The 26,563-nt window shown below is 38.8% G+C and overlaps 1 protein-coding gene across 4 annotated transcripts in view; it reads right to left on the minus strand.

Annotated features, from left to right (window-relative positions):
- Positions 1-5,703: 5,703 nt before the first annotated feature.
- ikzf4 (IKAROS family zinc finger 4) overlaps positions 5,704-26,563 on the minus strand; it is a 163,177-nt gene continuing 142,317 nt past the window's right edge. For 3 of the 4 annotated variants that reach the window (XM_041180271.1, XM_041180267.1, XM_041180269.1), the window contains 3 exons: positions 15,635-15,784; positions 8,515-8,649; positions 5,704-7,275 (listed from right to left, as the gene is read on the minus strand). In XM_041180271.1, the coding sequence (XP_041036205.1) occupies positions 6,551-7,275; positions 8,515-8,649; positions 15,635-15,784 (1,010 nt within the window). In that variant the 3' untranslated portion in view covers positions 5,704-6,550. The remainder of the gene's footprint in view (positions 7,276-8,514; positions 8,650-15,634; positions 15,785-26,563) is intronic. The other variant, XM_041180270.1, reaches the window with a different exon arrangement.

The raw sequence follows: 26,563 nt of genomic DNA on the forward strand, positions 1-26,563 counted from the left end.
CAAGATTACAAGTAAGTTAGTTCACTTATGCAGCAAGGCGCTAAAGGGCAGTTTATATCTTGTTCCAATTCTTGGATCGAACAGCAATAAGTATAAAGGCAAAACTCTCATAAGAACCATTTCAAAGTAAAAATGTATTTTGCTGTTGCTGGAAAATCTACTTGCTCCCTAGGGGAATTGACTATTTTACAAAATCACTGGCAAGCTATGGCAGTTGTTGAATATGGGAAAATGCCAGCTGTGATTACAAGGTAGTTGTGCATTGGTAGTTGATCTGTGGCTTTATTTACATATTTCATAACTCAAAAGTCCAATTTTTACTCCCACCAGATTTTCTCCCCTTACTCCATTCTAGCCAGCTCATCTTTGTCACTTCCCACCTCCCAGTCCCTGTTTTTTTTCCTGTGTCAGAGGTCAGAGACTGCTGTTAAATTCACATGGAAATATTACTGTTCCTATAGATTAATAGTACAAGAACTGTATTTGCATAATGCTGGAAAGAGGCATGTCGACGCTTTCCGTCTTGCGCTCATCAGGACACTTCACAAGAATACGATGAGTGCAAGGCAAAAAGCTTCGACGTCTTTTTTTCAGCAATACTCAACTTCTGTACTACTAAACGATTAACTGCATTTGCATCAGAACAATGTCAGTCTAAACTATTTGTCCCCCACAAGGTTACATGTGAAGAGAGTGGGGTTGACAAGTCATAATAGAAAATAGACCATATAAACAGTGCATTGAGAGATTTAAAATAATCAATAATGCTATTATTGACAATGGCATGGGTTGCTCCAACAGCAATTTAATCTTACACCACCGCAGGATAAGGGACTTTAATACCTGAGGATTTTCAAATTAAAACTCTATTTTTTGGTGCCTTGCTCAGCATATTGTATAATGCTCTTTGGAAATTGTACAAAGGTGTGCACAGGGGAGGGGTAGGAAAGTTAACACAAGTTCTCTAATGTAGAATATATGTATGCACTACCTCCCAGCAATCAGATACCAAAATATCTCAGGACCTGTCATGTACATTTTTTTCCCCACATTGAAATGACAGAAGTCTTTACAATGACAAAGTTCCCACATTTGAAGGATTAGACCAAAAACAAAAATTATCAAAAAACATGACTGAATGACAACACTACAATACAATACAAAGGTTTTAATACAGAAGAGGGAATCAAAAGCAATAACTCTGCTCAGTTCAGAAAACAACGATAAACAATTCAAGCTTTATTCTGGTAGCTTATGCTGTCATCCGAACACTTGTTATTGTCTTGTAATTCACTCCCCAGTACCTATTACTGTACAATACAGAGGTCACAGCATATCTAAGAGCCTTTTCAAAGACTGGTGAAGGGAGAGGTATAATGAGGTCAAAAGCAGTTCTCCAATAAACAGCCAGGGGAAGAACTTTAAGAACACAATGAAATATCTCAAAAATTATTTATAAAAAACACAACAATTGAGGAACTCAAATGTCAAATCCCTCTAGCCACCTGAAATCTTTAGTTCAGATTGGACTTGTAAGGGTTAACTTCTCATCAACCAGGATTTAAATGGCTGATATAGAGATATACTACTCCCTGGTATTTTAAACTTTTAATATTTTTCACTCTAGGACATTTGGTCAAATTATAAATGCCATCAAGTAAATTTACAAGGATTAACCAGTGGACTGCTGACTGGGGAAAACCAACAGCACAATAAACCTCACAAGCTTACAGAAAAATTAAACATGTGCATGCAGCTGGTGGAAATCAAAATGTCAAAAATATTGAGGAGACTATTCAAGTAATGTTAAACACACAATGAAAGTATTGCAAAGACATGATGTGGAAATCTGCTTGTGCAAAATTCATTGGCATATATGATTCCATTGAAAGTTTTACCAGTGCAGATCGAAGTGTTTCATCAAACCAACAACCCAATTAGTGTCCAAATCCAGAGTCACTAAGTTAGTAGCTTTTCCTTTTCCAAATTTTCAGCCAAATAAATTCTCACGTGATTGCTGGAAAAAATTCATTTTCTGTCGTTTTTGATCATCTCATTTACTTTCACAAACACAAAACGGGGCTGCATTTGGAATTGGTTCCATTCATGTTCTTGCAAGATGGCTAAGAAAGCCCATGCAACCATTAGGACATTTCGTCACAACAACCCCACTACCATTACGTGCATAGCAACATTCAAGTCGCTCATTAAGTCGTATGCACTTATCAAAAAAACACTATTCAGAGTTCCCCAAAGATCTTGAAATTATCCCCATAATAATAAAACTAATCACGTTTTTTTCAGTTTTATGGGATACCGAATGTTTGGTGACATTTTGAATCTCAAGATTCCTTGGTGTGTACTCTTGACAGCACAAAGCAAGATAGTTAAAACTGATTTAGAAAGTAGCGAGCAAACTGTGGAAGGTCACAGCAGTTACTACAAGGTCAAAAAGACAAAGTTATTTTCACTGTTGAAGATGAATTTATGCAGAAACGATGTGCATAGTAACCTTTATTGAGTCCAGGATTTATCACTGTTTTGATAAGCGGACCACATTGTTCACAATGGTTTGCACAGCTTTGAATGCTTTCAACACAGCAAAAAATGAAACAATGCTGCAGTTTAAAGCTGCAAGACACTGCTCCACAATCCAAAATCTACTTTTTGGAAAAAATAACCAATCAAGCCTCTTTAATTAAAGAAGAATAGTATCATATCTGCTTATTTTAATGTAGTCAATCACATAGGTGTGACTAGGTAGAGCCATAGGCTCCAGGCAGAACAACAGCTTGTGATTTTAAGTCAGTCCCACTTGGGGCTGAATAATATGTTTAAAGATTACATAAGCAAATCAGTTTACAATGCTATCCCTATAATTAAAGGCACAGAAAGCTATTTGTTTCATGATATAATTATTTTGAAAGTGCTTCAACATTAAAAATAGGTAAGTTGAGCTTTAAACTTGAAAGCAGGTTTCCTTGATATGGTTTGTGACTATAGTCAAAAAGGAGCTATTTTACTTGGTTACCATAGGTTGGCTGAAGACCCCTTCTATTAATAGCAAACAAAAAGTTAAATTTAATCTGTTCTAAATGTACAATACCTGATTCAGACACTTACTGGAATGCTGGTTTGGTGCAGGTTTTCCTCCTTCAGGCAGATCTGCTCAACACCACAATGAATAACTATTTTGGAAATGAGGTGTCTTTCACGGTCAGGTACAAGCAGAGCCACATTGCCTAGACAATGAGCCCAGATTCCAAACTGTCAAATAAGTTCACTGGGCTAGGGTGATATTCCCACTTCATAAATGCTCAATCTTTGTAGCCTTTTGCAGTTGAATTGCAGTTTTAGCGCAACACTTAATTTGCCAAAATAAAATGGTACCATTAAGCGACAAATGCAAGCACAAAAAATGGCGCAAAAAGCATGTCGGACAAATAAACTTAAACAGTCTTAAGCAGAAACCTCCTACAATGAACCATCATCCACCATCACTGCCTAGGATTTCCCATGGTTCAAAGCAACCTCTCATCTTAATTTCCCTAAGGAGCCACTTTTTATCATTTCTAATTTTTAAAAAAAAGTTGGCTCAGAAACCACCAAATTTAAAACTTGCTCCCTTTGCATCTAACTCAACTGTAATAGGACAGATAAGATTAATTTCCTAGTTTCTCTGTCCCTACAGCTTAGAGAACTAGCAGTGTTCCCCTTACCAAACTGTAGCCTGTCCCATTCCTTCAGAGACTAGAAATACAAGATTGTATCAGAGCTAGGACATATAAATTTCTTCCATTATAGCAGGGCCTTTTCAAGTCAGTTTAAATAATTGTGCTTTTGCACAGATTAAAAATTTAAATCTTAAGAGTGCTTAAAATAACTGGGATGTGAAAGGGTTTTGAAATTAGATATTGGATCTACACAAGAAATTGGCAGCTAGTTTGTGCTACCCTAGCAGTGTGCAACACATTTGTGTGTTGGAAACTAATGTGCAAAGACAATTTAAATACACATATTCAGAGAACAATTCTTATAAGTGTCAGTTCAAAACAAAAGTAATTAAATAACTGAAAAAAAGGAAATTGGTTAAGAACTGGGGTTGGGCAACAAAAAAAAAAACTATGACCCAGTAAGCCTCCCTCAAAGATCAACAGAGCTTGCACTGGTGTCTTGGAAACTGATGATGTCAGAGTTTCCCTCTTTATAAAAATCTATTAACTCCACAAAACCGTCCTTTTGGAACAGCAGAAGAACCTATTAAAGGTATTCCATCATGGCTGTGTGCATTCATACAATATCCTTTATTAAAAGGCAGACATTGTAATATTTTCTCTTGCCTTTCTTCTTCCTCTCCCACCGCCCCCCCCCCCACCCCTCCCCCACCCCATCCCTAAAGAAAAACTTTCCAGTGCCTCACTGAAATGGAGTCGTTGGCAATATCCAACCCTCATGAGACGTTCCATCCAGCACGCAGACAGAGAACTGGTTACTATTCATCGTGAATGTGGCTGATGTGGCCCAGTTCTGGGACTTGAGCTGACAACCACAGGAGTGTGAAACATCTGAATTTTTACACTACAGAATTTTAAAATTATAAATATGAATGTTGACAATATTTAAAAACCTCAACATTTGGGAAAGTCCTTTCAATAGATAAGAACACATTAATTGTTTAAAATATATTAACCCTCTTCCTGCAACCATATTTGGTCAGAACTAAAATATTTATATTATATGATTAAAGTTTTAAAAACTGCACATTCCTACATAACACTCACACTTCTTCACAGCTTCCAGTACAAATGCTGCTCCAGTGTTGGTGAGCACGAGCACAGATGGCTACCTCTCCTCAGAGTGTTAAGCACTGCAGTGTTTCAGCCAAAAACTAAAGGAACTCAATATGCACATGGTTGTTAATGAATTGGAATATCGACTTTAGAGAAGATTTGAACTTCAGACAGTACACATATTAACTGTACTGCCAGGCCACAAGTCAATATTTTATGAAAACAGGGCACTGGCGCTCTTAACCATGGAACATACTGAGCAATAGAAACTATCATGCACCAATAAGTTTGTGCATTTTGTTATGTGTACACTGTATAAGTGGTTGGCTACACTGCGACATCATCAAACAGCTATCTTGGTGGTGAGGGGGAAGGGGAATAGGCAAATATTACCTATGGCCATTAGCCACCAATTCAAAGCCTCTTGTAACCCAAGGTTGCATCATGGTAGTTGTTATATCCAGTAGTGAGAACGAGGTAGTTTGGATTACCTATGACACTAATTTCATAAATTGTCTGATTTCACGACAATAGCTCATTGAATTCCACACATCCCCCATGGCTTGATGGCCCTGCATATTGCCAGGGTACTCTGTGGCTCGGCAGACAGGCTGGTCACTTTGCACAGGGCAAGATGGTGCATTGGTTCAACAGGGATTTGACAAAGCTCACCACACGTACAGGAGGCAAGTGAACATGTACTATTGACAGAGTTTGAATTTGTAACCACAGTGACAAAGGAGGCACATTCACTACTACATTATTGGGCATCTTCAAATTGAAGCAGTTAAAAACTTTTGTTCTTCTAAAAAGGTTAATCTCGACAACAAATCCCTCCCCTCCTCCCCCGTTCCCTCCCCCCACCCAACCTCCCCCCCCCCCCCCCCCCCCCCCCCAACAAACTTCCAAAGAATCTGGCTGGACACTTTAAATTATGTAGCCGGGTAGCCAAGTCACAATATTCTGGGATTAATCCACAGTTTTTGAACTGGGACTTGGAAACAAAAAGTGGGCAAATCATATCTTTTGTCATAAGTGTCAAAATGGCCAAGATGTTCAAATAGTTTAACCCTTAAGCTCATTAATGTTAAAAATGGGCATTTGTAAAATCTCATATTCCAAAGACAAATGTCGCTAAGACATAAACATAGTTAGTTCTCTTTGATTCATGTCATTCGGATAAATTACTTTTATTTATCTAAGAATTCATATGATGCTAAAAGGGTCAGTAAGGGTCACCAGATGATTCCCTTCAAAGTTACACGCGGTCTTCAGAATTTAATAACAGTTGAGCTCTCTGCTATCCAGAAGGTTAAAAAAAACAGATGAAGCCCATTGATTAGGGTGCTTTGGTAGGAATAAAAATCTCATTTTCAATTCATCCCTGTTAAGGAAAACCCACTTATACTGCCTTATATACATAAATAAACCAGTGCTCGAAATAAAATGTACCATAATCTGAATCTTCATTAATTGGCATCAACTGTAAAATTGGGCTTCTAGAAATATGGACTGCTTTTCTCCACTGAAGTTCAACTAAATACAATTAAGGTTAGCATCTTTGGGTCAAAGATGCAACAAAAAATTTCAGATGGAGAACATATAGTCTTAATTGGAAAATAGAGCCAAATTTAACCCCAGTTTGTTCTGTAGATTAATCCCTGAAAACAATTATCTTGTCCAACCCTAGTAAGAACACCTCCTTCTTTAGATGAAGCCAGCGCAAGGGGAGTAGAAAAGTGTAGTCCATGTGGCCCTCTCTAACTCACTTTGTGCTCTCCTCGGACAATGTGAGAGGAGAATTCGTACCGATCCTGGCTGTGGTGGCCGCAGATGTTGCACTCAAAAGGGTCTCTGAATCCATGGCAACCCATGTGAATGGTAAACATTACGTGGTCAAGAAAGAGAACCCGGCAGTGGTTACACTTATAGGCCTTAACTTGTTCTCCATCTTCATTTAAGACTCTTAGGACCTCTTTGGCTGAGCTTTGAGCTGCTTTGGCAGATGATTGGGGCTCCTGTGCCTTTGGGTCCTCTTTGGAATAGGCCGGGCTTTGCCTTGTGGCATAGTTACTAGGGAAAGTTTGGGCATTCCTGTCTTCATGGCTGCTTTCTGTATCTGTGGAATCATGGCAGCCATTGCTTGGAGACACTCCAAGCTCTACCAGTTGGTTTTTTGCTCTAGAATTCAGATGTTCTGGCATGTCTTCATGACCTTCTGCTGCCTCTCGACTTCCCTGTGCCTCAGCTCGGCTGTGGATGGGATGTACATGGGAGTAGACAGCACTGATCACTGGCGTGATCTCCGGCGTGCAACTAGTCATGGGGAGCCTTGGAGGCCTCATTGCTTCTGTTCCTAGATAGGACAGTGCACTGCCCAAATTCTGGTCCATGGGGTGAGGAGCCATCATCTCTACATCCTTCTCAAAATTGGAGTTCACCTCAAAGTGAACATCAGTTAGGTTGAGGCGTATGTGTTTATCACCTGAAAAGAAAGGATTAGGATTTAAAATCAGAAAAAAAAAATCAGTAATAAAAGGGAAGTTAAAGGTAAATTAATTTACAATTAACCACTCTACTGCCCCTGCCCCACCACACCCCCACCAATTCTGTTAGATTAATATACTGTAAATAAAATCAATACCAAAGTTAACAATTCTGGTTTCAGGAATTGTAACAATTGAAATTGTAATAAAATTTGAAAAATTACAAGGTCAGCTGTGCAATTAAAAGAAAGATGTTCCAATATTCATTCAGAAACATGTATGGCCTTCAAGACAACATCCTCTTGGCATTATATTGACCTGGTTGAAGTTCAGGATCAAGGATTGTCAAACACTTGTTGGACTGTATGTTTCATCATCATAATGAAGACATCAGGAAAAGCATTTTTGAAATCATGAGCTTACAAAGGAGAACATGGCAATTTCTGACCAGTGAAATATGGATTTGCCAAATTTAGGCAGTAAGTCAGCAATGCAACTATGAAATAGCACCAAAACAAAAATAATCAAAACTCTAAATAAAACCTAAAACAACTAGAGAGAGATTTCACACCTGTACCTGCCAGTGATAGTAAACCTCAAAAATAAACAAGATTCCTCCCAAATTAGGAATCTCAAATCCCTACCCCAAATCCAAACCCCAAATTTTGTTTGGATAGTGGATGGTTTAAATATCCCTTTCATTTGGATGGTAAATATTAAAATTTGATTTGTTCACCAGGGAATTGAATAAAACCATCTCTAATTTAGGGGTGGAATAATCAAGACCAACACAAGAACTTTCAAGGTTCTCTCAATCTGAAATTTAAAAATGTTGCATAAAAAGAAAATGGAGCCCAAACCCAAACAAGAAAATCCCATGACAAAATTAAGTTTTTACTTTTGTTAAAATTTGCAGTTTTGTTGAAGATTATGCTGCACACACACAAAGAGCCATAATTCTGCATAAAATAGTAAAGCAAAATCAATACTATATGCGGCCAGATCACCACTGTGGATTATGCAGAATGTACTGGATCCACTACCATCAAATGCATCACCCAATTTGCTCCTTATAAGGTTGAGATCCTTCTTTAGTTGCGAATAGAGGAAAACATTTACGTTGTCATGGGGACAAGCATGTGTAAGGACGAAGACATGGAAAAACACAGCTGTACAACAACCTAACCCTTTATTGTCCTTTTGGGGCATTTAAAAAAAAAATACACAGAAGCTCTTACCCACAAATTTCTGCGGAGTAGATCTTTTTCGTTTTGCAATGGTGTTAGCAAGCCTATCTATAAAAGAAGGCCTGTCAGGGGCTGGCTGAAGGATATGGTCAGGCATCACATCCATGTCACGGTTCTCCTCCCCTGCTGATGAGAGAAAGCACCCTAAAATCTGGTGATCAACTGATGCACATTGTACAGGCAGCATTGGGAACAACAGTGGAAGTTGCTTTGAACCAGCTTTAGCGATCATTTTATACTGCACAAAAGTTTAAATTCTTGTTAACCAATTCATTTTGGCAACAAAAACAGAGCTCCAATATATTTTACGAGGCATTTTGCGCATTTGCGCCACAGTTAGAGACCAACAAACTGCCTATAATTCTATAGTTTTGCCAGCTCTTAAAAGTAATTTTCCAGAAGGTATCATACAAGCAGAATTCATTTTAGTTTCTTTCGAGCACGGTGCAGCATGAGATATGCAGATTGAACCCTAAACTACACTGAGTGCACTCACAGCATTCACTCCATGTGGCATGCATTCTCAATGCAGATAAGGTCATTGATTTATCCTGTCCGAGTAGCGCCATGTCTTTAGCTAGGTCCTACGTGAAATAAGTCTGGACGATCTCAACCCAGTTTCAAGTAGCCGTGGGTCCACAGCACAAATCACCCCTAATTAGACGTTTATTGGCACTCTCAAAAAGGCCATAATAATTGCTGGAAAGTGAAAACATTCTCACAGGTGGTCTTCTGATGCTGAATTACGAAAGAACAGAACAGGCTTTACCTGGGTGTACTAGATGCCGATACTGGATGACGTAAGTGGAAAGTGCTCCACGCACCATATTGACATCTATTCACCCTGATGATAATGAAATTCATTTGAAATATTTAAATAAAATAAAGTTATGGAGGTTGAAAAAAATGAGGAGAAACCTTTGTTTGCACCAAGTTATTTTACAGTTGCTATTCAGGACATTAAATTGCCACCAAGTTTCAAAACGTAAAGGAAGAGTATGAAAAGACTGGAATATCCAATTCTTATTGATAACGCCCTTACTGCTCCTTTTATCATTGACCTCCTGCCGCCGCCACCACCACCACCACCTCCCCCACCCCCCTCCAGGGACTTTCCAGTTTCCTACAAAGTTGTGAATAAGACACTAACTGCAGATTTGCATTGGTCATGATTATTTATACTACAACTGCAAAACTGTGTAATTTGTTTTGTCATAAATACAAAGTTTGGTTCTCCCAGCAGTTAAACCAATGATTAGTTGAGTCAGGTCTCAGGGCTTGATTCCTGGTTTGGGCTGACACAGGGGAGTGGAGTGGCAGGTGGGGAACAGAAAAGGAAAAGACACCCAGAATTTCTGCTCCAAATCACAATCCCTGCCTTGATTCACATAAAGAACAGTCAACTAGCAAAGTATTCGATGGTGGCCAGCATCCACAGAGTACTCCAGCAAGGAGTCAATTCTTTCAGAAGTAGATTAGGGGATAAGCAGGAAAATTAGCAGGAGGGGAAACTATATTCAATACTGGTTTAAAATACATTGTGAACTAGAAGACTTGCCTTTAGGTAGGAAACAGATCTCTTATTTTCAGTATTCGACTGTTAACTTGGTAGTGCCCATTGCATAGAGACACCAGTTAAAGTATTAAATATTAGTAATGGAAGACCTGGTCCAAAGTCTTCAACATGGTTATAGTGTAAAATATATATTCAAGACAAACACAGCTAATGGACCCATTCAACAGCAGATATTTTTCTGCGCAGTTGTTGTAACTTTGAGTGCACTATTTTGGTGCTACTGGTGAGTTGATCCCAATTATCATTTGATTTCCCCTACCTTCCTTCCCTCCCCAATCCTTACCCCTTCCCCAACTTTCTCCTGAAAGCACCACCTCATTCTGGTATAATGTTGGGCATCAAATACACGTATTGGGGGACTTGTTCCTTCTCTTAAAAAATATATTTCGTGCACATTTCAAAGACAAAACCCCAGCATGCAACTTAAGTTATATTGACAAAGGCAGCACTCCAGTACTTCAGCCAAGTGGCCATTTTTTACGCATAAGCCTAGATTGAATGTCAGTAGGCTATGTGACTGCCTTTACCCACAGAGGTTTGCTGTAGAGGTTACTGGATAGTAATCAGAAGCAGGAACCATGATGGATATTTCTACTTCCTGAATGAGGGTGAAAAGCTTAAATATTTAAGCTGTACCATTAGATGCAAATATTGCATTATATTTGAGAGTCAGTTGGAGCTATACACATGCATTTTTTTAAATGTTGTGGCTTTTAGGCATGCATAAAATCAAAGTTTAAAACAATATGGCACAGTGGTTAAAAGTGCGTTTAATGGTCAGCTATAATAGTATCATCAGTCAATAGGGATATGAACCTAACCATTTGAATTCTACTTGAAATTAAGAAAGTTTTAACAGTTCTACTCTGAAAGGTCTGCACTTTTAGAGCTGGTAGACAGCGAACAAGTGGTGACTTGATTCCATGAAAACCAGCGATACAGCACTGCATAGAAACCAGAGCATACAGTAATCTCAAAATTTACATTTTATATGCAGAAATTGAGTAAGGCTCAGCGATACAAACTTTGCAAAGAAAGATATACAAGAAAACCAGTGTGAACTATCACAAAGTGACAGCCACAGGAACCTTCATAAAACTACTCATTCACTAGAATATGCTATTTAGCAGATTCCCAAACACTGTTGCAAGAGTTCACCATTATTAACAGCAAAACTAAGCCAGTTTACAGACTGCATTTCTTCAGATTAGAAATGAGATACTAAATCTACTGCATAAATAGTTGTGAACTTGCATTTGTGGAAGTACCACAGCCCTAAAATTACTGTTTGTGACATGAGCATACAAGACCAAGTAAAATGGTTAATAACTCTGTTAAAATAGCGATATAAAGGAATATCACATTAACTCATTAAGCTTTTGCATACTTCAAAAAAGTTATTTGGATGTTGGCAACACTGGCAAGGCAGCATTTATTACCCAGTTAAGTAGCCCTAAAGTCATCAAGGATCTGTTTTTGGGGGCTGGAACTGCATGTAGACCAGACTGGAAAGAGGTAGCAGGCCCCTTTCTGACATCAGTGGGCCAGTTGAGTTTTTACAACAATCTAGTCATTTTTCCTGGCAGCAGCTCATAATTTATTGAATTAATTCTCAAAATGCCATGTGGAATTTGAACTCATCACCTCAGGATTACTCATCAAAGCCATAACCACTACACTACCATACCTCCAGATAATATCGCAAACAGTAATTTCTAGGCTTATGCAAAGTATTATTTGGTGTATTCAACCACACAGAACATAATCCTTTATAGTTCATTTGAACAATTACTTATGCAGCATCACATTTCATTTATTGTGTCACCTCTTGCTTGTATCACAAGCTACGCCCCGCTCCCTGATTAAGAGGGTGGACAGACAAGTTAACATGCTCCCAAGTTTGATGTACAAGTGGCCCAGTGTGACATTATATTTCTGTTCTCATGGGAAATGCCTGGAAATGAGGAATGCCTCATATTGGACTCTCAGGCAAAGAAAAATGACCTACCTTGCATAGTCTTCTTCATTCTGCGCATGATAGCATCCCTCACACACCATAGGAACTTGTCCAATCTGGATTGGTCCTGGTAATCACACTTCATTGGATCATGATACCATTGAGAGCACCCCTCATGTGACATCTTGCTCCCACATTGTGTAAAAGGTCGAGGACTTGTGCAATGATTCTGTTCTTTTGGCCTGTAGTAACTTAAAAAAAATTCCCCTAAAAATCCCCCAGCCATCAAAACAAAAAATAGGTGAGGATTGTGGTGCACAAGGAATGCTTCAACTCAAATAATGAAGACCCTAAAAAGTTAATTTTACTTCATTTAGGTACAAACCACAGGACCAGCATCAAAGCACCACCAACTTAGGAAGGGGGAAGACCCTAGCTGCAATGCTACAAGTTCTGCTACCAAAACAGGTCCAAGGAATACCTGGATGTAGACCAAATCTCAAAAGTAACGTCTGATAAATGTGCAAAGAGCAGACCAAATAGCTACCTTACAGATACTGCCAATAAAAAGCCTAGGAAGTAACACCGATTTACAAGTATGAAGCTTAAAATCAGTTTCAATAGTGGGTCCATCAGGTCATTAAGGCCTACTTTAACATTCAAGTTAGGAACAAGGGGAAGACTATCTGGACGCAAGTTCCATAAAGTGATAAGAAACCAGACCCAACTTTGAGAGATGAGGCCATGAGTACTCATATATACTCTAGACCCAGCTCAAAGCAATCTAGATAATCAGGATCATGAACCTCACCGGTGATAGTGGGGACAAAACTAGCTGCACATAAGTTTACAACAGAAAAGGCCATTCACCATATTGTTTCTGTGCTGGTTTTACATGATAACATAGGCCTATGTCATCTTCTGCTTGAAATATTTATCCATTTTTTTTCCTTAAAGGATACAAGATCTGTGCCTCAAACACTCCCTGTTGCAAAGCATTCTATGTTCCAATGACCCTAAGTAAGGAACTTTGTTGTGAACTTATTTTATTTCATTTGTTTTTAAGGGTATTGCCATCCCTGGCAATGCAGCATTTGTTTTGGATCCCTATTTGCACCAAAGGCATTTATTCACACTGGAGGACATGGGTGAACAAGTTGAGTTTTTACAAGAACCCTACAGCTTTCACGTTCATTTTCTGCTGCTTGCCCACAAATTACGAACTGCTAAAAAATATCAATTACTTGCTGGACTGTCATCAGGGGACTTGGACTAACCAGCCAGTTGTCTAAATATGAATGCGCACTACAATTCTAAGCCTAGGTGCACAGCAACAATTGAAAGGTGCTTCATAAAGAATCTGGAAGGATGGGAAAGGCCGAAAGAGAAGATTCTGTACTAGTTAGAGATACCCGAGAAACTATTGATAATAGGGCCAATCCAAAAATAGGTATCCTTTACATCCATAGTTGCTAAATCTAAACCCAAAATGCATTGCTTGTTTAATATGTGGTAACCAAACTGAACTTCTTTTTAGGATTTGATTGTTTTCCAAAATCCAATATGGAGTAAAGGCAATAAAGTAATAGGAGTAAAATTCTGTTATTTGCTGCTTGGGACGACATGCTTGATAGCCCCTCTAATTCAGGAGATTTCTTATTTTCGATATTGTCTTGATCACGAGTACTATGTACCATGCATGAAAATAGTTGAAACATCATAGTTCAAATGAAGAGGGTACTTTTGGATAACAGTCTCTAGGACCTTAAGTACTTAGGTAATTGAACTATATGCTGCTGAAAAATACTGAATACACTAGCCTGAGTCAGTAGTGGCCTGAAAGGTCATACAAAGTCAATGATAGCTGTTCTGTTGATTAAAGAGGTGCAAGACAGAGGATGGATATTCAAATTGTTCAAACTTTTTTCTCCCCGATTCATATGTTCCAATGGTTAAATTTGTGTTGACTTGCCCAGGCAGGTTCAACAGCTTTGAATTAACAAAATGGAAAATGTCTCCCAACCTTAAAGTCCTGAAATCAGGTACAAACACTTATTGGAACCAATGAGAACAATAATCAGCCTCTTAACTTTTTTTAAAATCAATAATTCTTTGGTACACTCAGTCTCTGTGGAAATGTATTCTTTGCTGACAACTCCATTTTTTGCATCACCCATTTGGTAACTGGAACGAGGCTGGGTGAAAGGTCTTGCATACACAATTCCCCTTGCCCAACTGGAGATTAGCAATATATAAAGGGGCTGCTCTCCTGAATGATTAAATAAAGATCTAACACAAGTCATGTGCTAATTTTCTTCCCTAAATATTTGGCTAAATATTGCCAAATTTGCTAAAAATTGGTGCCATTTGAATGGTGTACAAATTCCACGAAATTATGTCACTAGTGACTTATGGCATTAAATGCCCCGCATCATAATTTTCAGGAACTTGTATGCTGCTTTAGAGACCCTTGCTGAAAAGGTTGAAGTACCAATTATCACAGCACTGCACCACCATTCCCCAACCCTGTCCACATTAAAATCAATGGAGACATTGAGTCTGCTAAATTAATGCCATTTGGATTGCCACAGCGATTTAGACAATCACAGAGTGGAACTGGAGGGTTTGGAATCAGTAAAGTCAATCACTCAGCAGGCCCAAAGGTAGGACTTCTTCTAGAAACTTACTTGGAATCTCAGTTAAGTAAAATAAGCGTTTTGATAGCTAGGCATGTCAAATTTTTCTCAAATTTATACTTTATTAATATTTAATGAGCTTATATATCAAGCATAAATTAAAACCAGTGATAAAATATGGTTAGGGATCATATGTAGCTCCTGAGATAACCCTATACATTCGGGTCCCTAATTAACACTGATTTAAGTATCTACACTGTACTCTGGTTTCAATATAATCTCATCAAATTAAATCCAAACTGGACATTCTATCCAGGCATACTGTGACCCATCCTCACATTATCAGATTGAAGCCATTACTCTGAATCAAGTCCCTGTTGAAACCTTGTCCTGTTCAGCTTCAGGGTTCGATATCTTCAGCTATGCATCAGATATTGACCGGGCTGGTCCTGATCTGCCCCTTTGCTAGCATATTCTAATTACATTTCCAGCAAATTGTTGGCGAGTTTTCCACTGGAAGGTCAGGCAGATCAACAGTTTAAAATGGCATTTGTTAATTGAATTATCCGGCAGATCCTGGGCCTTTCTATAGAGTTTTATACAGAGAGGGGTTGTCACTCGTGGGATGATGCCGATAAAAATGCTAAAAACACGATTTCCCAGAACCAATCTTGTAGAGCTAAATTCTAGATTGGACAAGTTCCTGGAGTGTGTGAATGATACCTGAATGATGAAACACACTTTTTCAAACATCAAATACACAGCAATGTATCAGAGTAATGAGCAGCTAATCAGATAACTATGCAACACCATTATCATTATTAGGATATGTCACTGCTAGTCATATTCTCATTATCTGTTTCACTATCCTTGGGTAACTGTGGCACTGCTAGGTATAGTGCTTGCTGCCCAAGGCTAACTGTGGCATTGGTGGTTACAGACCTTGCTGAGTAGATGGTTGTGGAGGCTCAGCATTCAGGCTCTGTAGGTAGTTGTGACAGCGCTCCTTGTGCTCCTCCAATGAACTCTGCTGCTTGTAACTCCGGCCACAGTAATTACATTTGTAAGGCTTGCCAACAGTGGGAGAGGAGACTAGAAAGAGACACAAAATTATCAGATAAGCATTAGGTTATTCAAGATGTCAGATTTCATCTCTATGATGCCACATTGAATTGGACACAATACATGAAGTTAAAACAGAAAATGCTGGAAATATCAAACAGTATCTGAGAAGAGACAGGTTAACATTCCAGGCAGAGACCCTTCATTTCTATGCATTTGTTTGTTTTCAGATTTCTAACATTTTCAGTTTTCCCATCTCATCTCAGACAATATGCTCAGTTCCAGCGCATCACCCTAATAGAGTCTCCCCAAGCCACCATAATTCAGATATAGATATCACAGGAATAGAAAGGTGCCAGTTTTTTCTCCACAATGCTGACTTTTGACAGGTTAATGAGCAGTGTGCCAGAATAAGTGATATTTAATAGAATTGTAATGCTGTGTATGGAAAACCAATGGTAAGTAGTAGCACAAAGTAACTCAATGTGAAAAACTGCACCTCTGCAAATTAAACTGACTTTTAAAATCACTGTGCAGAGTAATGTACAATCCTAAAATTAAAAATACACAAGGCTCTGATTTTCAGGGAAGCATTTGCAATAAATGGGATCAGGCACCCGTTGCATCTTTCAGATAACTGAAATAGTTAACAGTGAAATGGAACAGAATCTGGGAGCAATGGCAGATTCAATTCTTGATATATCAAATAGCAAAAAGTTGGTTGAATATATAATTGTGCTACTAGGTCAGTTGAGTACAAATCAAATGTCTTCAGAGAGATCAAGGAAGGCAAGACAGGATGACACACCATAGTCAGAAGATACATCCTGGGACTTTGATTAGGGTCGTTTCTGCGCTTGTAGCAAATGCAGAAATATACTTGAAGAAATTAAAATATGGAGCTGTGAGAAAGATGGGCACAGCTTTGGGAGGCAAAATTGGTCTGGAATTTCTGGTTGTGGTGACCACAAAACTGTCACCGTTGACTATCATTACTGTGTAAAACTGACAGCAACTTCTGGATATCTGCATTTAACCACGCATGTGTGGACACCATAAGTTGCTGTCAGTGTCAGTAATACCCCGTTCCTCCACAAGATGCGCTATTGCAGTCTTTGCAAATGCAGTCTGCACATAATCAGTGATTTGATATGAACTTCAACTTTTTAATGTACTCTTCCTGCTGTATGAGCCATTGAAAAAGTTAAGTCTTGTTGAATGAGGTGTTTTTAAATTGGCATACTAAGCTTTAATTACTGATTGAACAACCTTTCTGGTCCTGGAAATGCATTTTACAAGTCTGGATTGTCATTCCTCCATTCCATGATAAAAGTTCAATAGATTTTTTGAAATAATTTATTTTATTTGAAGCTTTTAATTTTTCAGCTTCGACCCTTCCCCATGTGTATGTGGTTCAATCATTTTACAGAAAAATGAATGATAACCAGGGCTTATTTCCTGGTTTGCTCAGAATTATTCTGATTGGTTGCTGAGCCTGCTTGCTGACTTCACTGTTTCCCCTATGGATCGCACTAGAATGAAACTGACATCCAAATAGTGGAAATCGATGCCAGAAAGCCCATTAGATCTTTACGGGCAGTGGTGAAGGGACAATGCTTGCAAAATCTGGGCCATCACTTTCAAGGGCTTGAGAAGACAGGGAGATTGAAGATGGAGTGGAAGTTTACAAGGACAGAGTATTCAAGGGTAGGGTTTTTTGTGGGGGCAGCAATAATGACAGCCATTTTGAATGGAGGGAAACTATATTTGAAAATAGGAAACCATTTATAATGGCAGCTAGCATGAGAACCAGGAAGGAAAGTTGGGTGGTCAGCAGTTCAGTGACAATATTGTTAGGGGACGAGGTTGTCTTATAGACAAATTAGGCTTGGACTTGCTTTTGGAGTAGAAGGGTGAAGGGATTAAGGAAATGTGTGGTTGTAGAGAAGCAGCAGCTGGGGATTAGTCAGAATGACCCTAGGGTAATAGATAATTTTGACAGAGGCAAATGAGGCCCAATAACATGAGATGTGGTCCAGCTAGATCTAATGATGGATGGCTAAACCAATTTTGCACCAGATACTGATCACTAAATGTATTTCTTCGGTTGAACGTATAAGACTCGTCTACTCATTTTTTACCCACAGAAGCTGTTACAGTTTGTATAGCTTATCCAACATTATTACTATCCATCGATGCCAATTTTTAACAAACTGAAATTAACCTTTAGTCACTGAAAGCAGCAGCTCATACCAAAATGAAAAGTTAAGTGGAGAAACATTTGGGACACAAACATTATTTAAGGAGATTGCCATTTATACACACTTGGTGTACCATACTCAATATATTTCCAAAGAAATATCAATCCTTCTGTTACAAGCAGTCAAGCTGCTTTCAGTAATTTGCACTTCCACCACCAAAACTACTTGTCCTACCTTCAAATATAGGTTCAATTGGTGTGGTAGGTAAACTGCTCACAAACACCTACATAAAAAAGAAACATGTACACTGACCATCCATATACAGTATAGATACATCTGAACTACAGCAAGTACGTATCAATTATTTCTTTTCACTGCTCCCTGTACAATTATGTTGTCTTCAATGTCCTGGATCCTTATGCACCAGATTGATTTACCACTGTATACCACAGATGTCCCAATTCTTCCCACTCTGCACATCTACTATCCAATCAAGAGTGCAATAGCATAAAGAATTAATAGGACCACAGCTAAAATTTGATGCACTTCCATCCAAACCAGTTGAGCAATGTCACTGGAAGCTGATGATCCCCCACCTTTATATTACTTGGTTACCTTTGACAGCAAAAAGGCTGTCCTACTTAAATCACGTTCTTGTATCTTCTACAAATAATTTGTTCTAATTTTAATTGAGAAACAGGGAGTGCTCGCAGTTGCAGTCAAGCTGCAGAATAAAAGCCAAAAGTATCTGGAAGCTTTGCAGTATAATATTGGCTGCACCAATTTATTTTTAAAACAAAAGTCATTGTGGGGTGGACACACCTGAGCTCCTTTGCTTTGTGCAGCATGAATGCTCTTGGCTGAAGAATTTCAAAATCCTGCCTCACAGCTAACTTATGCTGTATGTACATTGTGGAACCACTTCAGGGAATGCTTCAATAAGGCAATTGCAATTCCTGGTGATGTAAAATTTATGCTTCAGGCCAGTTTCTGCAGTATTAGATCTAGATTTTAAACAACCACATAGACACCCATTTTAATGGCCTAACCTCAACGAGCTTTTTTTTTCCTTGGGGTGGTGACAGTGGTGGGACAGAGGGGAAAGATAACAGGTTAACAACTTTAATGAACAGAATTATTCATCTCTTTTCTGCTTTGTCAATAACATTTGTCACTTTGTACATATGGGCTCCCCATCGCAGCCCTTTTAAATACACCCATTCAAAATAGAATGCTAATGTAGGCAGTTGCACCATTTTTGGGAAATGGTCAATTTTATGTGCTCTTATTCATATCAGAAATTCTTTAGACAATTCAGTACTACATACTATCTTACCCATCTTTTTAAAAATCAAGTTCACAACCGAACTGCTCAGTTTTTTGAACCTTAAGTTTATACTGTCTTTTCCTAGCTAGATTGCAGTTTAGATTTGTAGTCTCCTGCAATTATCCTTATCTTAGCAAGAGAAACAAAATCCAATTAACGTGCAGTGGGCTGAACAGGATAACAAACCCAGATGAATTTAACAAGTTTAGAATCACAACCTTCCCCTCCCCCAAGGTGGTGCAACATGTTCAGGGACCATGTGGTATACACCAAGCCAATGTGTTCTTCCCATTGAGTCTTCAGTCTTGGAGACATCAAGCTGTACTAAGATGAAAATAGAGGCATATACTCCTCTCTCTCTGTCCACTTCCCACCAGAGCAGATAAAATGCTGGAAATACAAGCAGGTCCATCAGTGCCTGAAAAAAAGACCGAGATGATGTTTTCCATTGTAAGTCCCTTTGTCAGTTCTGTGTATCCCCAGCATTTAGATTTTTACTTCAGATGTCCATATTTGGATTTTTGCTCCTCCACACCCCCGATAAATGGGCAAACTTTTAATTGTGATAAAGCAATTAAATTAGATTTTAAAATGTAAATTACTGTGAAAGTTTATTAATGATGACTATTTATAAGCTTTCAGTAAAATTAGAGAGATGAATACATGGCTCAAGACTCGTGTGGGAGAAGTGGGTTCTGGTTCATGGGGCATTGGTACCAGTAATGGGTAAAGTGGGAGCTGTACTGTTGGAACAGTCGACACCCAAATCATGCTGCTACCAGTGTTCTAGCGAGCCACATAACTAGGGAAGTAGGGAGGGCTTTAAACTAAATAGTGGGGGCAAGGGATCAAATTTGGGAAGATGTGTTAAATCAAAGAGCAGAGGTAAGGCAAGAGAGAAAGGTATTAATGTGGGAAATGATAAACAGACCATGACAGGTAGTGGCAGAGTACAAATCTAAGAGTAAATCAGATAATGCTAGCGGTTACAAAAATAGTAAAAGGATAAAACTAGAGGTTCTGTATCTGAATGCACGTAGCATTTGAAACAAAACAGATGAACTGACAGCTCTAATAGAAATAAATATGATCTGACAGCCATTACGGAAACATGGCTGCAGGATGACAGAGATTGGGACGTGAATTTGAAGGGTTATGTGACATTTAGGAAGGACAGGAAGTTAGGAAAAGGTGGAGGGTTGGCTCTCTTAATTAAGGATGGTATTAGCACAATAGAGAGGGGTGACCCAAGTTCAGCAAACCAGGATGTAGATGCAGTTTGAGTAGAGATGAAAATGATAAAAGCAAGAAGCCATTGTGGAAGTGGTGTACAGGCCCCCTAATTGTAACTGTACAGTAGGGCATAGTATAGAGGAAATAATGGGAGCTTGTCAGAAAGGTATGGCGATAACCATGAGGGATTTTAATCTACATATAGACTGGAAAAATCAGATGGGCAGAGGTAGTCTAGATGAGGAATTCATACAATGTTTTTGGGATAGTTCTGACACCAACCAGATATCAGGATATACTAGACCTGGTATTGTGCAACGAGATAGGATTAACTGATAATTTTACAGTGAAGGCGCCCCTAGGTAGCAGCGATCATATTCAGTTTGAGGGAGAGAACAGTGGGTCTAAGACTAGTATTTTAAGCTTAAATGAGGGCAATTATGAGGGCATGAAGGCAGGGCTAGGTAAAGTGAACTGGCAAATTAGGTTAAGGGATAGGTCAATAGAGATGCAGTGGCAGACATTTAATAGGATATTTCAGAATAGATACATTCCATCGAGAAAGAAAAATTCCAAGAGAAGGATTCACCATCCGTGGTTAACTAAAAAAGTTAAAGATGGTATCAAACTTTAAGAAAAAGCATATAATTGCGCAAAGATGGGTGGTAGGTCAGAAGATTGGAGAGAGCATAAAATACAGCGATGAATGAGTAAAAGATTAATAAGGAAGGAAAAAACATATGGGAGAAAGCTAGCTAGAAATATAAAGATGGATAGTAAGAGTTTCTTTAGATATTTAAATAAGAAGAGTTAAAGTGAGCATTGGTCCTTCAGAAAGCGAGTCTGGGAAATTAATAAATGGAAAATAAGGAGATGGCAGATGAATTGAACACGTATTTTGCATCAGTCTTCACTATACAGGATACAAGTAACATCCCAGAAATAGCTGTAAGTCAGGAAATGGAAGGGAGGGATGAACTCAGGAAAATTACAATCACTAGAGAAGTGGTGCTGAGCAAATTGTTGGAACTGCGGGCTGACAAGTCCCTGGTCCTGATGGACTTCACCCTAGGGTCTTAAAAGTGGCGGCTAGGGAGATCGTTGATGCATTGGTTTTAATTTTCCCAAATTCCCCAGATTTGGGGAACGTTCCATTAGATTGAAAATAGCAAATGTAACTCCTTTATTCAAAAAGGGAGGGAGACAGAAAGCAGGAAGCTACAGGCCAGTTAGCTTCACATCTGTCACGGGAAAATGTTAAAGCTATTATTAAAGACATTACAGCAGGGCACTTGGAAAGATTCAAAGTAATCAGGCAGAGTCAACATGGTTTTGTGAAAGGGAAATCAGTTTAACCAATTTATTGGAGTTCCTTGAAGTAGTAACATATGCTGCAGATAAAGGGGAACTGGTGGATGTACTGTAAGTAGATTTCCAAAAGGCATTTGATAAGATGCCACATCAAAAGTTTATTGCGGAAAATAAAAGTTCATGGTGTAGGGGGATAACATACTGGTGTGGATAGAAGGTTGGGTAAATAACAGGAAACAGAGAGTAGGCATAAATGGGTCATTTTCTGGTTGGCAGGATGTAATGAGTTGTGTGCCACAGGGATCAGTGCTGGAGCCTCAACTTTTTACGATTTATATAAATGACTTGGATGAAGGGACCAAAGGTTATGGTGGCTAATTTTGCTGATGGCACAAAGATAGGTAGGAAAGTAAGATGTGAAGACATAAGGAGGCTACAAAGGGATATATATAGATTAAGTGAGTGGGCAAAGATCTAGCAAATGGAGTATAATGTGGGAAAATGTGAAATTGTTCATTTTGGCAGGAAAATCAAAAAGCACACTATCTAAATGGTGAGAGATCACAGAGCTCCGAGATGCAGAGGGAGCTGGGCTTCCAAGTGCATGAATTGCAGGTACACCAAGTCATTAAGAAAGCTAATATAATGTTATTGTTTATTGTGAGGGGAATTGAACACAAAAGTAGTGAGGTTGTGCTTCAACTATACAGGGCATTGGTGAGACCACATCTGGAGTACTGTGTACAGTTTCAGTCTCCTTATTTAAGGAAGGATGTAAATGCATTGGAAGCAGTTCAGAGAAGGTTTACTAGACGAATAACTGGAATTGTTATGAGGAAAGGTTAGACAGACTCGGCTTATTTCTGCTGGAGTTTAGAAGGGTAAGAGGCAACTTGATTGAAACATACAAGATCCTGAGAGGTCTTGACAAGGTGGGTGTGGAGAGGATGTTGCCTCTTGTGGAATAATCTAGAACTAGGGGTCACTGTTCAAAAATAAGCGGTCGCCAGTTCAAGACAGAGATGAAGAGAATTTTTTTCTCCAAAGGTTGAGTGTCTTTGGAACTCTCTTCCACAAAAGGCGGTGGAAACAGAGTCCTTGAATATTTTTAAGTCAGAGGTAGATAGATCCTTGATAAACAAGGGGGTGAAAGATTATAGAGGGGGTGGTGGGAATGTGGAGTTGAGGTTACAATCAGATCAGCCATGATCTTATTAATTGGCGGAGCAGGCTTGAGGGGCCACGTGGCCTACTCCTGTTCCTAATTGCTATGTTCGTATGTTCAAACCAGATTATCCGATGTGTCATGCATAGAAAAGATTAAATGTTTTAACGTGGATTCCAAAATAGTTAACATTTATAAAGGACAGATCAATGAGCTTGCAATTTTGTTTTGTTTTTATACCATACAGTATATACCACAGCCCCCAGAAGGGTACAGGCTTGCCTACAAGGTGCTAATTTCTTGATATTTCTTGGGAGATGGCGGCATGGTGGTAATGTCACTGGACTGGTAATCCAGAGGCCCAGGCTAATGAGTGAACCATATAACTGTGACCCCTTAAAACCTACCTCTTTGATCAATCTTTTGACCATCTGCCTTATGTGGCTTGGCATCAAATTTTGCCTTTCAATGTTCCTGTGAAGCCCCTTGGGACGTTTCGTTACATTAAAGGCACTATATAAATACAAGTTGTTGTTATCATCTGACATTAACAAAATAGCTGCTTAGTAGCCAACTCAAGCTCTCTCCCACCATTCACTCTCTGGGTCAGCTGGAATGCTGGCACAAGACTCATCATACACCATGCCTGAGAAATGGGCCAGTCTGTCAGTGAGTGAGAACACGTAGTTGTCCCGTTCTGCCCATTAATGCTCAGACAATGGTCCTAGCAGAGTGGCACTATTATTTAGATAATGTTACTGAAATACTAATGGCTCTGTCAAATCAAGAAATCTAGCACCTCTTCAGTGTTGTGCTACCAACTTCAAACAATTTTACAGAACTTCCAACACAACGTACAATAAGTCACTCCCCTGATCAGTTCATCCAGTGAGTAACATCCAAACAAAGTAGGAAGATTCCAAGTTTGATTCCCAGTCTGTGGCAAATTAGCTGACCTCAATCATCTCTTAATAGTTTGTGAAGTACACATGAGAGGAAGGTCGTTAGTTTTAAATATTAGTACACAAAGGGGATTGGATAATGCAGTGAATTAGATACTTGCCTTTCAACGCTGAGTTCTGGATACGAATGTAACTCAGACTGACAGGAGGAATACCTTGTCTTCTGGGTTAGCAGTCTTTTAAGAGTTTGGCCATTCTCAGCCCAGGTCCTAGAGGGCATTGTCTTGCTAAAATAAAAGTTTTCAATCCTGGAATGTCTACCAATAAGCTTGAGAACAGGTACTGGATATTAATCTACAAAAGCAAAATACTGCAGATGCTGGAAAACTGGAACAAAAACCAGAAAATGTTGGGAATACTCAGCAGGTCAGGCAGCACCTGTAGAGGGAGAAACAGTTAACGTTTCAGGTTGATAGCCTTTCAATAGAGTAAAAAGTCAATCTGAAAAGTTAATTATTTCTCTCTGGATGGACATTACCTGAACTGCTGAGTATTGATGGCATTTTCTGTTTTTTTAGTTTAGAATCCTATTTGTCAAGGGTATAGAAATGCTACACAATGATGAAAAACGCTTGGACAATCTGCTTAAATAAACTCTAGGTTTTCTATCCTGCACAAAAGATCTGGAATTTAGATGAAACTGGATATTTTCTTTTAATGCTTTGTTCACAAAGGCCTTGTAGAGATGAGTGAAGAGCTAAAAGGCTATATAATGTCAAGGTGATTAGCATTTGTTTTGAATGAAGATACATATGAATTATAGAAGCCTTTAGTTACTAGCAAAGCTGGAAGCCATGCTGCTTGAGAAATGAGATGAAGGCATTCCCCTCATTACAAAAAACTACAGGAATTCAAGGGTGACATTAGAAGTTAAAGGTTGTATTTAACTAAAGATAGGAAAGGAAAAAAAGAGAATTAAGGGGGAAAAGCAGCTCCAAAGATGCCAGTGTTCTTGAATAATGCTCCTGGCTATTTAGATATTGAACTGAAATGCAATCCTGGAAATAGGACATTATAGCTTCAAATACAGAAGCGATCAAGTCTTTTGTGGCACAGAATAGCCAGTGCAAGCTTATGTGTTTTTGTTAAGATCGACCAAGTTTGAAATATCTCCCAGCTGGTGAATAAAATGGAACGTTTAAGATACACGAATAGAAGACAGCATACGCATGAAATAAGGCTACTCTAACAAACGGTTCTTTGTATGTTCCAGCTCCAAAGCTGAAAGCAGCAAACTTTCAGAAACAGAAGCAAATGCAAATGAAAATGAGCCATTTGAAATGCTCTGCAGATGGCTTTAGCTATTATATTTTCATGACTTTGGTAACTGCAGGGAGCAAGTAAAAAGTCTACCTCTAAAAATTGCTGATAAAGAACTCTCTAAAAAAACAACTTTCGGAATGCCTACTGATTTTGAGACACTGATCACATTAAAGCACATTTTTATTATGGAAAATATACACTATGCAAGCAATGCAATGCTGCTCCTGCCAAATTGTTTGCAATCCCATTGAACATTGAAACATGAACTCCTAAAGTACCAACATCTTGCTCCCAAATATCTGAATTTTTATAAACATCCCCATTTAAGTGGTGCAATAGCTTGAGTGTCAATGAATCACACTACAGAATAGCTGGGTAAAAGTTCTTGCTGTGATTGCCCACAGAATGAGCCCAAAACTTAAGCGTGGAGAGATGCTCAGTGTCGGCGAGGAACTTGCTCACAGAATGCGACTATTTCACGATCGCTTTAAAGAGCCCAACTAAAACCATACTGCATTGTGCAATAGGGACACAGCAGGATTTAATCACTTCAAACAAAATAATAAGTTGTTGTGCAAAGCACTGTCGCTGTATTAACCACAATATCCAACAAATGATCTGATGTGTACTATCAAGCCACTCTAACCATCCCCACCCTGGACTGTTATCAGTTTTTGTTATGATTCAAGTTCTTTCTTAATATATGCACCTCTAAACACAACCACCAAACTATAGCATAAAAATATTTTGCACATCTTGTAGATTAGCAGCACAAGAGTTTATTTGCACTGAAGTGGTTACCTATACGGTAAAAGTGCATCCTTAAAGGCTTTAACTGAAAAAAATTCTAAAAAACTTGACCAGCAGCAGTTTAAAAAGAAAAAAAAATTACTGAAGAAATGCAATAAATGCAGTGTGAGCTAGCACAGTTGTTTTGTAGAATGCTTCAGCAAGGAAACAGGCCATTTGGTCCATCAAGTTTGTGGTGTTTTCTTGTCATTTACATAAATTGTAAATTGGGTTCCTATGTGAACACTACAACTCTATAAAGTGTAATGTTGTTTGAAGAAGCTCCAACTTCCTCTATGCCAAATTCCCAGGGGATCTAGTCTCTCTGGAGCTTGGTAAGATGTTATTGTTGCAGCGGGAGTACAATTGGCCTCTGTCTCTAGTGAAAGGAACAGAGAAAAAAAAACAGCCACAGTTTCTATCACTGATTACTATCCAGTAACCCCCACTGTAAAAGTGCATGCTGGCATCTGCTAAGAACAGGATCAGGCTCAGCTGTGATGTCACTGTATTCAAATAATGTGCTAAAACTCACTGTCCCATCTCACATGAAGGATT

This window comes from Carcharodon carcharias, chromosome X (assembly GCF_017639515.1).
Source record: "Carcharodon carcharias isolate sCarCar2 chromosome X, sCarCar2.pri, whole genome shotgun sequence".
In the NCBI taxonomy this organism is placed as follows: domain Eukaryota; kingdom Metazoa; phylum Chordata; class Chondrichthyes; order Lamniformes; family Lamnidae; genus Carcharodon; species Carcharodon carcharias.